At 39.5% G+C, this 19,255-nt stretch overlaps 1 protein-coding gene across 2 annotated transcripts in view; it reads right to left on the bottom strand.

Moving 5' to 3' along the window:
• Nucleotides 1-19,255, bottom strand: part of plcb1 (phospholipase C beta 1) — a 352,974-nt gene that overhangs the window by 119,492 nt on the left and 214,227 nt on the right. For both annotated transcript variants that reach the window (XM_031901827.1, NM_001079464.2), the window contains exons 5-7: nt 16,539-16,618; nt 5,156-5,209; nt 3,013-3,088 (exon numbers count right to left, since the gene is read on the bottom strand). In XM_031901827.1, coding sequence (XP_031757687.1) covers nt 3,013-3,088; nt 5,156-5,209; nt 16,539-16,618 — 210 coding nt within the window. The remainder of the gene's footprint in view (nt 1-3,012; nt 3,089-5,155; nt 5,210-16,538; nt 16,619-19,255) is intronic.

The following is a 19,255-nucleotide window of genomic DNA, read 5'->3' as shown; positions in this document are numbered from 1 at the left end:
GGGAAAAAAACTATTTCCATGGTAACACGCTGCCTTAACTGCAAAAAAATGGAGTACATTAAAACAAACTCATGCCCGTACACAGAGCAAAGCAGTCAGAAATAATATTTTCTAAATTTCTTCAAAGAAGGATTTTTACAGCCATAATATGCAGTTTCTAAGTTACTGTGAGTTTGTTTCTTTCAATACAGTCTTGTTCCTAAGTAACAGTGGCACTATGGGATTATGTGCTGTGCATTGCTCTATTGCTTTAGTTAATCAATATCTTGGCAACAGCATTACTTTCTTCTTGTTTTATAACCTCAGAACCAGGTTTATCGTCATCTACGTCATAAATACATACTTTTCAATGTATTCTTTCCCTGAAATTATAATACATTGACTCTTTATAGTATATAGTATATCTTACTGTGAAATATAAGGCTATGAGACATCACTTGGTGTCCATACAAAGGCATTATGGCTAATTTAGGTCTGTAAGTGCAGTTGCACCTCAAGCACTTTTCCCTGCAGTGAAATAAACCCCTTTTATTCAAGGTACTTGTGTCAAAATGTGCTCCTTGCACGCCTGTATAGTTGTGCTTAGCGCCTTTCAGTCTGTGCTGCCTTAAATTCTGAATCAGAGGTAAAGCAGTGATCCCCAACCAGTGGCTCGTGAGCAACATGTTGCTCCCCAACCCCTTGGATGTTGCTCTCAGTAGCCTCAAAGTAGGTGCTTATTTTTTTATCTGGTTAGGAGACAAGTGTTGATTGCATAAAACCCAGTGTAAAGCCAAACAGAACCGTCAGTCAGTAGGGAGCTATCAAATAGCCAATTATAGCTCTTATTGGCACCCCAGGAACTTTTTCCATGCTTGTGTTGCTCCCCAACAATTTTTCCATTTGAATGTGGCTCATGGGTATAAAAGTTTGGGGATCCCTGACGTAAAGGAACCCTGGAGCCTCCTCCACCTCCAGACCAAGCGGCAGCTCCAGGGTTCCCTTGGTGCCCAGCATCTATAGATGCAGCACAGTTGCACCTAAAGAACTGGCGCAGACTTCACTCACAATGGCAGAAATGTCTCCAGATGGACTTCCGCATAATTGGTCCGATTTGTGCAAAAATGTGTGCACAGTTGCATCAGGTGCAAAGCGATTATAGTGCATCGGGCATTACGAGTACAGGGATGCTGGAATTCAGGAAAAAACAATGGCAAAAATAAACATGGCAATTGCACTTAATATTGCACTTTAAAAAAATTAGCCCTTTTAGGTCTCAGGTTGAGTTGTACAGGTCACAGAAGGCCAGTGACTTAATATACTCTATATATCGTAGTACAGGTACAGGTATTATCTGGAAACCTGTTATCCAGAAAGTTTCGAATTATGGAAAGGCCATCTCCAATAGACTTCATTATAAGCGAACAATTAAAATTTTTAAATGATTTCTTTTTTCTCTGTAGTAATAAAACTGTACAGGTATGGGACCAGAATCCAGAATGCTCGGGACCTGGGGGTTTTCGGATAAGGGGTCTTTCCGTAATTTGGATCTCCACAATTTAAGTCTGCTAAAAATCATTTAAATAATTAATTAACCCAATAGGACTGTTCTGCCCCCAATAAGGATTAATTATATCTTAGTTGGGATCAAGTACAGGTACTGTTTTATTATTACAGAGAAAAGGGAATCATTTAACCATTAAATAAACCCAATAGGGCTGTTCTGCCCCCAATAAGGGGTAATTATATCTTAGTTGGGATCAAGTACAGGAACTGTTTTATTATTACAGAGAAAAGGGAATCATTTAACCATTAAATAAACCCAATAGGGCTGTTCTGCCCCCAATAAGGGGTAATTATATCTTAGTTGGGATCAAGTACAGGTACTGTTTTATTATTACAGAGAAAAGGGAATCATTTAACCATTAAATAAACCCAATAGGGCTGTTCTGCCCCCAATAAGGGGTAATTATATCTTAGTTGGGATCAAGTACAAGGTACTGTTTTATTATTACAGAGAAAAGGGAATCATTTAACCATTAAATAAACCCAATAGGGCTGTTCTGCCCCCAATAAGGGGTAATTATATCTTAGTTGGGATCAAGTACAAGATACTGTTTTATTATTACAGAGAGAAAGGAAATCATTTTTAAAAATTAGAATTATTTACTTATAATGGAGTCTATGGGATATGGTCTTTCTGTAATTCGGAACTTTCTGGATAACAGGTTTCTGGATAAGGGATCCAATACCTGTATGTTGTACTTGATCCCAACTAAGATATAATTGATCCTTATTGTAGGTAAAACAATCCCATTGGGTTTAATTAATGTTTAAACAATTTTTCAGTAGACTTATGGTATGGAGATCCAAATTATGGAAAGCCCCTTTTCCAGAAAACCCCAGGTCCTGAGCAATCTGGATAACATGTCCCATAGCTGTACTAGGTATGTAGTATTTAGTGATGTGATTGGACCAGGGCCGGAACTAGGGGTAGGCAGAAAAGGGCAGCTGCCTAGGGCGCAACGATTGGGGGGCGCCAGGCAGGAGCCTCTCCTGCCTACCCCTAGTACGCGATCAGTTGTGCGTTGCACCACTTTGCGCCGCGCACCCCCCCCTTCCGTGCGCTCAGACAGCGCATGCGCATCAAAACACACGGGGGTTGGGGGGCGGGGTGTGTGGGATGTAGGTGCAGGGGCGAGGTAGCCGACCAGGTTGCCTAGGGCGCCCGGTCGGCTCGGCCCGCCCCTGGATTGGACCTTTAGCTGGGGTGATGGGTTGGATTTTTACTCTCTTTCTCCTTGCACAGGCTTCCAAGAGGTGTGAGTGCATAGGAGAACTGCAACCTTTTATGCTGGGGTGGGGGGCTAATAAATATGAATATTGTACCTTTAATCATAAGATGTTTTATATTTTGCATTACACAGCACAATGCCAATACTTTTTTTAAAGCACAATCTTACTTCAATTACTCTTTTTAACCTTTTATCTCTATCGGCAAGGGAATAAATTGCATGAAAGCATTGCACTTACTCTGCCAGATGGAAGATTACAAGCCTCCAGTGCAGTTTCCACTCTTTTTCTATCCGCAGAGAAGAGGCGGTTTATGCTGCATGAAATGGATTAAACAAGCGTGTTAGGATGTATCATCTGCAGTGGAATGGAAGTCCCACCAATATTACCTAAAGCAAGTCAAATCACACCAATAATTCTTTCCTAGAGAGAATGTGGCTAGAGATACTGTATTTTTGTCAATAAAAGCAACATATTAGGGGACGATGTACTGCCAATGACCATTAATTGTTCAAAAAAAGAGGGTGCTGAGGGGGTACAGTCAAGTAGTAAAAAGGCAAAGTCAACCCAGTGGTACTGGAGCTTGGCAACTAATTCTAACCTTATACTGCCGGAAAGTAACAAGAAGGATACAAAGGCAGCAAATTGCTGGGGCTCCAGAACCTGGACCAAGGAATGGATTTTTTTTATGGTGACAAAAGTGGGTGTGGATCAAATATATCACTGGAGTCTCTTAGCTTCTCCTGGCAAACTACTCCATTTAGTGCCAGTTGCATTGTGAACTCATCATCTTTAGGGGAAATGTATTGTGGAGCTACTGGGATTTCTGTGTTGGCTTGACTTGATGGCCAGGAATAAGGTAATGGAAAATAAATGGAATATATCCAGGATTGGTACAGGCTTCTACAGAATAACTTGTTGCCAATAACTTCACTGAATAATATTACGACCTTATCAAGACTATATTACTATATGTACAGAATTGTAACATGCTATTTTAACTCATAAGGAATCTTATTGCAAGAGTTCAGAATATCTGGAGTCTCATTTCTATTTAAATTTATGTTCCTGTCAAGCTGAATACTTCTTCTAAAACTCTCTATCGTTATTTCATTCTTGTGACCTACTATGCGCCCAAAGCCTTTGGATAGATTGATGATTTCTCCTTTTATCCCCTGATTCTTGACTTTGCCCTTGCTGATTCCCAGCTTGCATCTCATTTTTAATTATAGACCTATAACTTCCAGGCCTTTGATTTGGAAGTAGAAAAAAAGGGTTTTGTTATAGATTTTTTTTCCATATTCGCCTGCTTTCAATTGGGAATTTAAATTAAATACCCTTATCAGTAAATACATTAAAGTTTTTCTGGCTCAACTAAATGAAACTGGGTCATGCTAATGCTTCTGTATATATTGTTACAAGTTGATAAATCTTATATACGTCAAAGATATTCATGGTGAAAAAAACATTTTTGCTATTAAGAAGTTAAACGTGGAATATTAATTGATTTGTAACCAGCAGACAACTGTTCTATGTTTAAAGGAAAAGTAAACCCTAAAAATTAAAAGAGAGATACCATATTTTATATACTGGACGTATTATACCAGCCTAAAGTTTCAGCATCTCTATAGCAGCAATGATCCAGTACTGCAAACTTGTCATGGGGGGGTCACCATCTTGTAAAGTGTCTGCAATACGTGCTCTGAGCAGCTGTTGAGAAGCTGAGCTTAGGGGTCGCCGCAAATGATCAAGCAAAAAATAAGGTGCACCTGTTAAATAAGGTGATGATACAGGGCTGGTTATAACATTCTAATGCTAATTGCACTGGTTTCAGAGCTGCCATGTAATGTGAAGCTGAATCAATTACCAATAATCAGCCCTATAGTGTGACATTTATTTTCTATATTATATATATAGAATATATATACAGTAGGGTTGCCACCTCTGCTGGCTAAGAAAGTCGGGCAGGGGGCGGGGTGACGTCATGGGGAGCTGGGAGGAGGCGGGGCAGTAACATTGCAGAGCAGGGAGGAGGCGGGCCGTGACGTCATGGGGCTATGCCGCAGCGATCAACCAATGTTACTGAGTCCTGCTTGCTTTTCCTAATTAGGGAAACAGGGCAGGAGTTTTTGACCAAGGTAGCCCTTCTGAAAACCGGGCTGTCCTGGTCAAAATCGGACAGGTGGCAACCCTAATATACAGTATATTGTGCGTCATTTTGAATGCACAAATCTCCAGTACTAAAGGGCTGTAATCCTTTTAACAGGACAAAAAAGAAGGTGTTCGCCAAAAGATCTGCATCAGCATTTATTATGAATAAATGCTGATGATTTAGTTAATTCCCAAATATACTTCCATTCACATTAAGAGATGTGCGACTCACTTTTTAACAGGGATTCGTCCTTCAGGATTCGCTTGCAGTTTCAGCTTGGTATAACTAGAGAAAATGAAAACAACATAGTTATCATGTACATTTATTGTAAAATGATAATTAAACCACACTGTGAAGAGACACTGTTTTTCTAAATAAAATGCTGTGTTCTCATATCCCATTGCATATAAAAGATCTGGTAATTACTCGCTATTAGAATAACTCTTGTGTTATCCAAGGTGACTGCTTATATTTTTACATGTGCCACTAGAGGGTATATATCCACAGCACAGGGCACTAGCCCCTCTGATACTCTGCTTTTTGATAAGGAATATTCTTGTTTCATTTATATTCCAACATATAATTGGTTTTGGACCCAAGATATTTAATCTATAAACTGGATGAATAAAACATATATAAATCATTAACTGTGATTCCGTCTGTGCACCCACCAAGTTGGGTCCCTTTGGGTGCTCCTTGATCTCCTCTGTTGATAATTGCTCCATTACTAACAGATAAAGTTGCCAACACATTTGAGAAAAGGACTTATTTGGCATTTGATCCATTTACATTACAGCTAGGGGATCCCACATCTACCTGTTATCCACAAAGATCTACTGGAAGGCCACCGTCCATACAGTCCATTTTAAACAAATTACATTTTTTAAATTTCCTTTTTCTCTATAATAAAAAAGTACCTTGTACTTGATGGTAAATAAATTGCATGAATTCATATTGGTGGCATAACAATCCTGTTGGGTTTATTTAATCTTTTAATGATATTCAGAAGACTTAGGAATGGGGATTCCCATTACAGAAACATTCTGTGCAAGATCCCCCGGGTCCCAAACATTTCACATAATAATCTAATACCAATAGATGCTGTATCCTCCTGCATGATGGTTTTCAATTATTCTGGCTTTATATAATACATTGTTAGCTATATCTACATCTCCATTCACACACTGTATGTGTGCAAACGAATCAATTTTAGGACCTTTTATTATTTTTTGTAAATATTTATGAATTAATATATATATATAGTAGGTTGAACAGCCACTGTGTAATTTTATTTTCATAAACTCTACTGTTTGTAATCATCTATATAACCTCAGTGAGTATAGTTATTTATTTATATATTTATTAATATTGTATTTATCCAATTGATTTATAGCTTAATTATCATGGACTGTAAAGCAATTATATGTTTGTGTTGACTGATAGGGTCCTAGTATGCTACAACCCCATTCGGCTTTGTAAGGGTCAGGTCAGTACAGGTATGGGATCCCTTATCCAGAAACCCATTATCCAGAAAGCTCCAAATTACGGAAAGCCCATCTCCCATAGACTCCATTTTAATCAAATAATTCAGATTTGTAAAACTGATTTCCTTTTTCTCTGTAATAATAAAACAGTACAATTAATAAAACTAATTAACCCCAACTATGATATAAATAATCACTATTGGATGCAAAACAATCCTGTTGGGTTTAATTAATGTTTTATTGATTTTTTTTAGTAGACTTAAGGTATGGAGATCCAAATGACGGAAGTACCAGAATACCCTTGGTCCCAAGCATTCTGGATAACAGGTCCTATACCTGTAACTTTATTTGGAAACAGACCTGGTTAAATTCTTTGCTTATTTATGTGAATGTTCTATTTATTTATTATTTGGTCCTTTTATTATTATTATTTATTTATTTTTTAGATACTAGCAAGACATAGTGGTCACTGACCATTTAACCAAAGGTTGCATGATGACTACATTTTAGAATGTTGCGGGTGGAAGTTATCTACATAAATTGGTCTAATACAATTTTCCCCTTTATTTCTTTACTTTTTAAACTGGAAATGTGGCCTGGTTGCTATGCTCAGTGACCCCAGCAGGAAGCTGATTGTTTCAGTGGCTAGATATTCATTATTATTGCTCCCTTTGCTTATAATTCTATTCAGGTTCTTTCTTATTCATGCTTGGCTCCAGGGTCAGTGAACTTATCAGCCAGAAATTTAAATACAAAACAGGAGGCTGGAGAACAAAAAAGTTAAAAACATAAAAACAAAAAAATATAGACCAACTTAAAAGCATGTATTGCAAAATACTAAAACGTTATTTTAGGTTTTTAACAACTGGCACTAAGGTACTTTAAAGCCAGGGACATAAATTCTGGATCACAGAACTTAGATGGTTAAATGAAAAGGGAAACAGGGTTACGGATATAATAATAACATTACCAATAACCCTAAAACTGTGTAAAACCCTGAATAAAACCTGATTGCTCAACCTGTCAACCTCTCTTCATTTATACACTATTGTAATATTTTGGATCAAATAAAGGGGTTAATATGGGAGGGGGGAGCAATTAAGAAATGATAGCGCAATCTACTGTTATACATAATGCACATTTCAATAGCTATTAAATCCCACAATTCATTGCTTATTTATGGGCATCACACCTTAAAAATCAAAGAAATATCAAGTGCATTACTTAAAGCAAAGGGCAGTACTCCTTACATTCCATAAACTTTATAGTATAGCGTTAATGTTGTTTACAACTGCAAAATCAATTGAGTTTCTTTTATAACCACTACGGATAATTATCATGGCAAGAAATAATGGCCGGCCAATACCTCTCAAGAGTGACTTGTACTTCTTTCTTAAAGAGATATTGAATAATGCTGTACTCCTTGGAGAAAAACTACCTTGTAATAGATTTAAATATACCACAAACTGTCTAAAATTAGGTTTCAAACAACACTTGATGGCAGAGACCAAACATAAACCATAGCCTGTGCCTCACAGTAATTCAGGAAAATATTCCCTAAATTGCATGTGTTGGACCTTTACAGGGAAACACATGTTTTAGTGAAAAAGGAATCACATCTGTCCTTTTTAGGTTTGAGATCAGGGTAAATTCTTTGAGCTTCAGTGAAACCACAATTTACTGCCTTTCAACAACAATTTCTGAAGCTCTTCCTGGATTCAGAAATGAAATGACATCAAGTAAAATGCCGCAGAAGGTGCCTGTAGGGCCAGGGAGCCACCAAGGGACCCTCTGGAGAACATGTACTAGGAGCAAAGTTTCAGGTGCCCCTGGGCTACCAGGTAAGAGCATGTTGTGGCTCACTGCATTCTTGTCTTATTGGAAGAGGAGTAACTATGTAATACATAATGTTAATATGGGCTACAAGATCTGCAACATACAGTAGATATTGTTTGGCTTCATCTTTGATTGGGTCCACCCTTTGAAGTTGAATATCTAGTGCACATAAACATACATTGTCATCTTGCCATTCAGATAGATGAGAATTATTCTCTGAATGACTTTAGAATCAATGCAATAAGTGTACATTGCACAATTTTGTGGGTGAGCTGTATTTAATGAAAAGTCTGTAACATCATTTATTCATCCATAGACTACAGATACAGTAGTTGCCTGGGGTTTTACAAGCCTAATTAATTCTGAACTGTAGCAAGGCATGGAATGATATATCTTCATGTTCCTAAAGGGTAGACGGGTAGTAAAGGAACACAAATACAGTTTAGGACACATAACAGTGCAATATAAGATGAAGGCATCTCCACCATGTATGTATATCAGCAGTTTGTCCGTGACATGTTCCAGCAGCATTTTCTGATTGAACCTGTGCAATGTGGTTATAATGGTATATGGTATACACCTACTGTCAGTTACAGGTTTAAATGATAGATGCAGATATATGTAGCGTAGCCTCGGGCACTGCACCCAGCACACTGCATGTCAATAACTGATAACATTGCACAGCTATATATATAGCTATACATAAACACCCTGAGGAGGTGCCTATTACACTGTAAAGCTGAAAGCCATCTCGGATTCAGCCAAACTTAGATTTTGCTTATTTGGCATTCTTGTTAGTCTTTGTTGACCATCTCATTCCCACACTGTCACTAACAAGCTGCTGGAATCAACAATTATAACACAGACAAACAACACGAGGATGCAATTAAAGGAAGAACTGTTCTTTTTGTTAAAGAAATGTACAGAGAAAACATCAAATTAGCTGCTACCTCCTGCCATTCCTAATGCTGAAGAGCCGCCTGGGGAGCCATGTTCTCAGCGTTTTGTAGCCACTATAATTAAGTTATTATAATAACCTGTTTTCTTTCAATATAAATGTCTCCATAAACCTCCCATTTATTGGGTCCCATCTACTTTACTGGAGGTAAGGTGTAGCATTATAAAACATTAAACAACATGAATTGCCAACTCTTAGGGGCACATTTACTTACTCACGAACGGGCCGAATGCGTCCGATTGCGCTTTTTCGTAATGATCGGTATTTGGCGATTTTTCGGAAAATTGTCGCGACTTTTTCGTTGCCATTCCTAATGTTGCGCAAAATCTGGCGACTTTTCCGTAGTCTTCGCGCCGAGTACGAAAGATTCGGATTCATTCAAGCTTCAGTATGGTGACTTTTCTTGGGCCAGGTTGGAGCTGCAGGGTGCCATTGAGTCCTATGGGAGGCTTTCCTTGGGCCGGGTTGGAGCTGCAGAGTGCCATTGAGCCCTATGGGAGGCTTTCCTTGGGCCATGTTGGAGCTGCAGAGTGCCATTGAGCCCTATGGGAGGCTTTCCTTGGGCCAGGTTGGAGCTGCAGAGTGCCATTGAGCCCTATGGGAGACTTTCCTTGGGCCGGGTTGGAGCTGCAGAGTGCCATTGAGCCCTATGGGAGGCTTTCCTTGGGCCAGGTTGGAGCTGCAGAGTGCCATTGAGCCCTATGGGAGACTTTCCTTGGGCCGGGTTGGAGCTGCAGAGTGCCATTGAGCCCTATGGGAGACTTTCCTTGGGCCGGGTTGGAGCTGCAGAGTGCCATTGAGCCCTATGGGAGACTTTCCTTGGGCCGGGTTGAAGCTGCAGAGTGCCATTGAGCCCTATGGGAGACTTTCCTTGGGCCGGGTCGGAGCTGCAGAGTGCCATTGAGTCCTATGGGAGACTTTCCTTGGGCCGGGTCGGAGCTGCAGAGTGCCATTGAGCCCTATGGGAGACTTTCCTTGGGTCGGGTTGGAGCTGCAGAGTGCCATTGAGCCCTATGGGAGACTTTCCTTGGGCCGGGTTGGAGCTGCAGAGTGCCATTGAGCCCTATGGGAGACTTTCCTTGGGCCGGGTTGGAGCTGCAGAGTGCCATTGAGCCCTATGGGAGACTTTGCTTGGGCCAGGTTGGAGCTGCAGAGTGCCATTGAGCCCTATGGGAGACTTTCCTTGGGCCGGGTTGGAGCTGCAGAGTGCCATTGAGCCCTATGGGAGACTTTGCTTGGGCCAGGTTGGAGCTGCAGAGTGCCATTGAGCCCTATGGGAGACTTTCCTTGGGCCAGGTTGGAGCTGCAGAGTGCCATTGAGCCCTATGGGAGACTTTCCTTGGGCCGGGTTGGAGCTGCAGAGTGCCATTGAGCCCTATGGGAGACTTTCCTTGGGCCGGGTTGGAGCTGCAGGGTGCCATTGAGCCCTATGGGAGACTTTCCTTGGGCCGGGTTGGAGCTGCAGAGTGCCATTGAGCCCTATGGGAGACTTTTCTTGGGCCAGGTTGGAGCTGCAGGGTGCCATTGAGTCCTATGGGAGGCTTCCAAAATCATGCTAAGTCTGAAAGTTTCGCCCGCCGCTTACGAGCGCTCAATACGAAAAAGTCGCGACAAGATACAAGCGCATCGTAATGGCTACGAAAAACTCGCGTTTTTTCGCGCAAATCGTATTGGTAACGAAAAACTCGCGACAATTTCCGAAAGGTCGTAAAGGCGCCGAAAAAATCGCAAAAAATACGAAAAAGTCGCAAAATGTTCGTTTTCCAATCGGAATTTTTCCAATTCGGATTCGTGGGTTAGTAAATGTGCCCCTTAGACATGCCTATCCGCTATTGTAGGAAGAAATATTGTCTTTGCATAAACATAGGAATATTGTCCTTGCCAAGAGCATTTCCATTACCTCAACAAAAATATAAACATAGCGTCCCAGACTGGCCTGCACTTCCACTGTTGCCTTTTTGACTAATGAATTTAGTAGACCCTCACTCTTCCTACCTGTAATTGCAGGGCCCAAAAAAACAGCTTTCTTGCCAGTGAAACCACAGGGGCTCCTCCCTTGTACTGCTTCTTTGATTTACGCCATTACTCTATATACCATACTTGATGCTATGAGCACATCACCATTAAAGAAGAAATATGTTATATTAAAATGACATATACTTCATGCAGGAGATCTCATAAAGGTGTAAATGTTCTGTAATTTCTGGGTGATCGTAAGGCAAGACCCCCCTTGGGGGGGGAACCCTTTAAAAAGAAAGTCTCTGCATAAAAAAACAAAGCAGTATAATTTGCCTATGTGCACTCCTTTTTACTTTAATGTAATTAATGCCTGCTCAGCTTCTCGTAAATAAAAGCGACCAATCAGAATTTTAGCTTTACTGGGTTGCTGTTTAGCAAATACATCTCATTCGTTGTTACGGGTTACCAGACCTACTATTATGACATGTTATTTATGCAATACATTTGAAGATTGTGTTTTAATTAACAGGAAATCCATGAAACATGTTTTAGAAAAAAAAAATATCTATTTGCCCTTTATAGTCCTCGTTCTTTAAAGCATATAGTTATACCAGGATTTCGAGATGCATCTACATTTTAAAAATCAAATCACCAGCAATTTATTGTAGATGTATTTTTCATAATATTCCACTGAAATGTCACTATTTCCTTTCACAGAGAGTTCCTAAGGACCTTTCAGACCTTTCCCAACTTTATTTAAGAACCTGAAAGCCTCTGAGTACTGAAGTAGCTAAAATTGTCCTAGTTACTTGGCAAAGCAAAATCCAGAGCACAATTTTCTCCTAAACTATACAGGCACTTCATCAGCTGCCACATTTGTCATTTCCATGGAATCTGATGCACATCTAATATGTAACCTCCAGAATTTTTTCTATATTTCTTGTTTTTTTGCAATAAAACTTGGATTTAGACCTCCGGGGTTCACAGTTTCATTTAAGGGTGCCTCAAATTTCTTGGTGAGCAAACTCAATTATCTAAACTTGGAAGCCAACATTTCAACCCTTACTTGGGAATAAGCAGGGTTGGCCGTCCTGCCAGAGTACGAAAGTGGGTCCCTCTTTCTATCTACAACTAAATGTTGTGAGAGAGGGCCCTCAATGTCAGGTTCTCAGGTGTTTTTTAAATTAAAACCCCTTTTTGCACAACAACCCTGCAGAATTTATTGGGTTGAATGTAAGAAACATTTCATTCATTTCACCAGATAAAAGTTTTGCCTGCAGTTTAGCAAAACACGGCCACTATTTCTTACATTCCATGTAGAAATTTGATGAAAGGTTGGTTGGCAGTTACACAATCATTTGACCCTTTGAAGAACACAGGGAAGACAGTCACAGTTTGAAGAACACAGGGAAGACAGTCACAGAACCAAACCGATGAAATGCGCCTCCCACCCTAAATCACTGTTGAGGAGAGCCTTAATATTCTGCACCTGGGATAATAAAGTTTTTTTCATATGTAAAAAATGAAAAAGAAAGAGATCATAATCAAAGACTTCATTACATCACTGCACCACTACTGACATTTATTAGGACAAATGATCAATAGTGGAAAGTTTATTGAACTACCACAAATGTAGCCGCACAAGTAAACAGGTGAGATGTGTATCAACGATTATCACTAGTTCTAGGGCCACAAGAAAACATTCACTGACCCTACCTGACTATTATTCAAATCCTTGAGATGCTTAATACCATAACTGTGTATATCTTGGTGTCTCCTTAACTCTCAAATGAATTACTAACCAATTCTTAGGCATGTTTAATACATCTTAAGAAACCTGTCGAACATTCCCTTGGTAGATATAATTTCTGCATCTAAAATCATTTCCCAATAAAATGCCAAACACGCGTTTCCCTCCTACTCAAAGAGCTTTGTCAAAGTCAGAGAGTAGACAGACCTTAGGCAAACATGACAACCGAGTTGAAAGCTAATTTTATTTCTTTGTTCAACAAGCAGCATATCCTGACATGTCACTGGGCGACAGGAACCCCATGTACGGTTAAGAGATGTAAATATAGATTTTTCGAGCAAATATTCTACAAATATCTAATGCTTTGACAGTCATGTGGAAATCTGTTATCAGTGACATACAGGACAAATCCAATCATTTATTTGTGCCTGTACCCTTAATCTTATTTCAACATTTTGGGTTAAAAAACATAAGGGGCCTGATTCACTAAAGGGCGATAAAACATGCGCTATTTTTATTGTGTGCTAAAAATTTTACCGCGGCTTAATTTTGGCGATTTTTCGCACGATTCACTATAAGCATACTCGCGCTTTTTTATGCGCGATATTACATGCGTTATTTAACTCGCGAAGACTATTTCAATGCGGTATTTGCTGGTACATGTGCTAAATTACATATGAATGGTAGCTTAGAAATAGTGTATAAAAATTGTCGCCGCATATAAATGGTGTATATAAATATTAGCCACATATAAATGGTAGCATATAAATAGTAGATGCTTATAAATAGTAGCCACTAGTGAAGAGCAAATGTGTTCTGGTTATCTTTAGTGAAAAATTAGCAAATCTTTCGAAAGATCCACGAAACGGCAAAAATGTTGTGTGGGCAAAAAAATTGTTGCCCGTGACTATTATTTTTTGACGCTTGTATAAATTTTTGTATGTGCGGTGAATTTTTGCGTGGCAAATTTTTTCATGCGTTTTGCCATTGGCGGATTGTTTTGCGAAACGCATGAAAAAATCCGCTGCAAAAAAATTCAACGCACGTCCAAAAATTTGCTGCGAATCCATGCCTGGCGAAGCATTTCATCACTTGTACCCAAATAGAAATAGTCGCGCAAATGAACGCACGCCATGTTAGCCATACACGCCAATACTTGCAGAAAATTACTGTATTAAAAATGAACATTTCGCTGCAAACTGGCGGCTGCGTCACTCTAGGGGAAACACATACTTGAATAAATAACACTGTAAGTCCATATTTTATTGCAAAAAATCATTTACTGTACTTTTGTATAATTTTTCGCCTGCCTGTAGTAGGTGTTAACTTTCGCATAGCCGAATGCGATATTTAGCGCACAAAAGTTATAGTGAATCATGCGATCGTATTCTTTTTAGCGCAGAAATTAACGCATGCGGTAAAACTAGTGCGAGAAATAACCCATGCGAAAATGTCTCCCTCATTTTGCCAAAATATTTTTATACCACAAATTTGTAAACCACAGTTTAATTCATTAGTTTTATAAACAATGACAAAATAACTAAACATTTCTGTATTACTGCTACAATTCTGGGAAAAAAACAAGTATAATTTTCACAAGTTCAAACAAGAACCAAATGATATTAAGGACACGTGAAATCTTTTCTTTTGTGTTCCACATAACTGACCCTTAGAAATTGGGAAAATGTTTGTACATTTGTAAATGATCCCAACCTCATATTCCAAAAGAAAAAGATAATTGAAACATATGAGTGATTTGTGGCTGTCTTTATTTTCCCAAGCAGAATATCCAGGAACGATGGTTCAGTATAAGCCTCATTATTCAGGATGATATTCCACAAGACAGAATGTATATATTATACACTGGCCATTGAGATAATAGTTTAAGAGAAAGTGATGCACAGAACAGCATAATGTAATTCTGAGAAATAGAATTTAATAGAGGCTGGCAGGTCTGCAAAATGTCTGGATCCTGGTCCTTTGACATCTTTCTCATCTATTTTAAGCAATATGACAGAAGATAAAAAGATTAGAGGAATAAGTGTTAAGCACAGAAAATACAGGGGTCATTTACTGACTGCACAGCAGGGTGCAAAATGGAAAATTCAAAAAAAGGTGCAGGACATGCAAGGACCATTGCTTTCCATATAATTACCGCTCTGCCTGGGAGCAGGCATGTAGCTATCTACTTGGGCATCATTCAGACATGCACATTCAGGTTTGCCAGCAAGAACACACTGCAAAGAAGCCCCCCAGTACCGAGCCCTGCACCTATTGCTGGATTTTTAATTGGTAGCAACATGTAGAGCACAGCATGACCCTGGAAACAAGTATTTATGAAATGAGCATCAAGTCCATGATTTTTAAGCCCTTTGTGCTTTAGCACCTACACCCAGGGTCATCATGAATTACCCTAACCTCTTTGTGGAGAGATGCTAGAGAGAAATGTTCATACATAAAATAGTTATCCACTACTACTAGTGCATTACTTTAGATGAGACTGTTCAGCTGAAGGCCGGAGGCCAGATGTGTTGCTCCAGATGCTTTTTATAGCGACCAGCCTGCTCAAGGACTGAACAGAGGTTTTTCTTTAATACTAATGTATTTAGGGGGGAAAAGTCAATGGGTGGGGCTAATGCAAACATGGGTGAAGGTTGGTTGAAGGAGCATAGATTAGTACCTTTGGCCTGTGTGCAGTTGGCATGGCCTAAATATCCCAGTTATCCAGCTGGGAATATTGAGAATTATAACGTCATAATGGATTCCTGCCCATAGCCAATCAGTAACTTTCTCTCCATATAAATCGCTTTCCCAGGGAGGTTTACAACGTAAGGTCCCTATCACATTCACACACAGTTGGGTCAGTTTTATAAGAACCCAATTAGCCTGCCTGTATGTATACATAGGGGCACATTTACTAACCCACGAACGGGCCGAATGCGTCCGATTGCGTTTTTTTCGTAATGATCGGTATTTTGTGATTTTTTCGGAAAATTTTCGCAACTTTTTCGTTACTAATACGATTTGTGCGAAAAAACGCGTGTTTTTCGTAGCCATTCCGAAAGTTGCGCAAAATCTGGCGATTTTTCGTAGCGTTAAAACTTGCGCAAAAAGTTGCGATTTTTTCGTAGCGTTAAAACTTGCGCGAAACGTCGCACCTTTTAAGTTTTAGCGCTACGAAAAAGGCGCAACTTTTCCCTTGGTGGGATGGAACCTAAGACCCAAGAGCTGCAAGGCACCTATTCTAAGCACTGAGTCTCCTAACTGCCCATATCATTTTACTTATATATGTGTCGCTGAATGCAATTTTATTTAAAGCAACATCCTGATAGTTATAATGAAAACACTCATCACTTGCAACTTGGATTTATGTTGGTAATAGATGTTTACGTCCCTTTTTCCTCAATCAAAATCAGGTTCCATTTATTGTGCTCTTACAATTTCCTTTCAGTGTTGCATGTGTTTCCAAAATTAGCACGAGGAAAAGAGATGTTTATAAAAACCACATCCCATTTAGACATAAACAATAAAGGTTAAAAACGTCCAACGCAAGTAAAAAGGAAATAATTTTTTTTTAAAAAAGTGAGAGAAGTACACCCATTTTCAATAAATATTGAAGCTACTTACGCTTTTTCAAGAAACGCATCTCTGGACATGTTCTGCGCCAGCAAATTGGTTGCCAGACTGAATACCTCATCTGTCCACTCCTAAGTAGATATAAAATAAACAGGCTTTTAGTTCAAGTGCTGAACGCAAAACATGATTCGTTTGATTTATCTGTGCAGCCAACCAAATATTTTTTAGGTTGCGTGGCAGGGGGAAAACATGGATGTAAATACTATCTTCAAAGGCTATTCTCCCCTTCTAGTTGACAGTTGTTGTGTATTTACGGGAAGCTTTTCCACGTGTTCATATGTGCAACATAGTATAGGGACACCCAAGCTTCTGCAAAAATATTGGATGGATTCCTAGAGCACTTCCAGTTAAACAAACACTAATACTGACACTAGACAGGCTGATACAGGGAAAACATGTTGTTATCATTGCCAGACATATGGAATCATTCCTTGACAGAACTTTGTACAGCGTATATGACATCCCATATGCTGTATCTCAGGAAGCCTGTTACCCAATGTGTTTGGTGCATTCATCATTTTCTATGGCTTCTTGCAGAACAGACTAAAGTCTCTTACCTGGAAATGAACCGCTTCCACCCATTCCCCTAACCAAGAGTGTTCCAACAAACAAATGGTAGGACTAAATCAGCTTTCACTATTGACATGGAGACTGCACATTTAAACATTGGTGAGCCACTAACTGTGACATCTCTGTAAGCAGCTTGGTTATAGGAACTGTGGGGGGGGTTGTAGATACAGGAAAAAAATTGGCTCGTAAGTCATAGAAACCAGTACTTTTATTATTTTGAACAGTAGATGCTTACTGCTGATTGGTTGATCTAGATTACTAGACCTGGAACAAACTTTGCACCTATTACAATTCCTCCTCCCTCTTACAGAGACACAAGTCAAATCATTCATCTAATTGGTTGCTTGACTAACACTTTTGGCTCCCTCTGTACCTTATACCATGGCCCCAGTGGGTAATACTACATCTTACATGATACATATATAGAGACCCAGACTAGGAGGAGGTACACTAGCTAAAGATGGCAATTATAAAGGAACAGCGCTATATTTGTTATATGAAAATTTGTGAAACCTACCATAGACCAATGATCCCCAACAGTGGCTTCAGACCAACATGTTGGCAACCAACCACTTGTCGCTCCCAGTGGCCTCATTGCAGGTTCTTATTTTTGAGGCTTGGAGGCAAGTTCTGGCTGCATAAGGAACAGGTGTACTGCCAAACAGAGCCTCCTGTAGGCTGCCGGTCCATATAGGAGCTACCAAATAGCCAATCACAAAACTTATTTGACACCTACCCTGGAAATGTTTTCATGCTTTTGTTGCTCCCCAGCTCTTTTTACATTTGAAAGTGGCTTAGGGGTAAAAAGAGCTGGGACCCCTGCCTTAGTTAAATGAAAGTAAAATCTCTTCATATATTTTTAAGCACACCTTGCAACCCCATAATGCCAATTGAAAGCACTCACGGCTCCATGTAATTCAAAAAATCAAAATATTTTATTGTTCCACACTTACATCGGCGTGTTTTGGTCCACTAGGGACCGTCGTCAGTGGACCGAAACGCGTCGATGTAAGTGTGGAACAATAAAATATTTTGATTTTTTAAATTACATGGAGCCGTGAGTGCTTTCAATTGGCATGATATGAATTTATTCTGGTGAGCACCCGGCATGTATTCTGGAAGTGGTGAGTGCCGTCAAGGAGAACTAATATAAAATATATATATATATATATATATATATATATACAGTAGCTACATATTAAATTGAATCATATTATTTTACATTGGGTTGGTGTAGAATACAGGTTCCTGACACATGGTGCCATAGAAAATATCATCCTAAGGGAGAAGACACATGGAAGTTCTTAGTAGCAGCTACTTGTCACAGCTACCAAGCGCTAGAAAATTACTTCCATAGACAATACCCAAGCCAACCCAAGCCTGAAGGGTATTTTGTACTTCTAGCACAGTGTCTCCATCCCTTTAAAAACACTTGGCTCCAAGTGAAATGTGACGGCTTACATTTCAGTCATTAGCAATTTAAATTGTTGTGGGTGACTTGCTTTCAATTGAGGGGAAGTACATTTTGAGAACATGATGTTTATTTCTCCCTTCGGATTGTTTGGATCTTCTCTTTCAGATGCACTGACAAACTGGGAAGTCATTGAATGTGACGCTTGGCTGAAAGATATATTAGACCGGTTGCCATGCACTTGTACATGCACGGAGCTAATCTGGGAGGAAAGAATAAGTCCGGCTTTATTATTCCGCACCTTGTCACTCTCCCACTTTCAGATGGAACATTTCTGACAATGTTTATTAGGCGTTCTATCCTGCAGAATAAAATGCAATTCCAAGAAAGCACAGTCATTTTAACAATGAGAAACCTACAAATTATGTCTCCTCTCTCCTCTAACTGGATCTGTAATTCAAATTTATGTCTTTCTCAATAAGGGCTTTGTACAGACTCCAGGCAGCCAAAGCTCTAATAAGTGCAGTCAAGAGCCAACTACAGGTAAATTGTATTCCAAGGCTTCTATTTCTCTTCTGTACACATACAGGAAAGCATCAATCTAAATCCACCACCCCCCAAAAAAAACCCTCCCTAAAATGAGTCACATTTGCACTTGGGCAATTTAGCAAGGAAACAGCAAACATTTACTATCACAAATAACTGCAATTCAAACTGACTAAACAGG

Source organism: Xenopus tropicalis, chromosome 5 (assembly GCF_000004195.4).
Source record: "Xenopus tropicalis strain Nigerian chromosome 5, UCB_Xtro_10.0, whole genome shotgun sequence".
In the NCBI taxonomy this organism is placed as follows: domain Eukaryota; kingdom Metazoa; phylum Chordata; class Amphibia; order Anura; family Pipidae; genus Xenopus; species Xenopus tropicalis.
The sequence above is the reverse complement of the archived record's forward strand: the minus strand, read 5'-3'. Positions and strand labels throughout refer to the sequence as shown.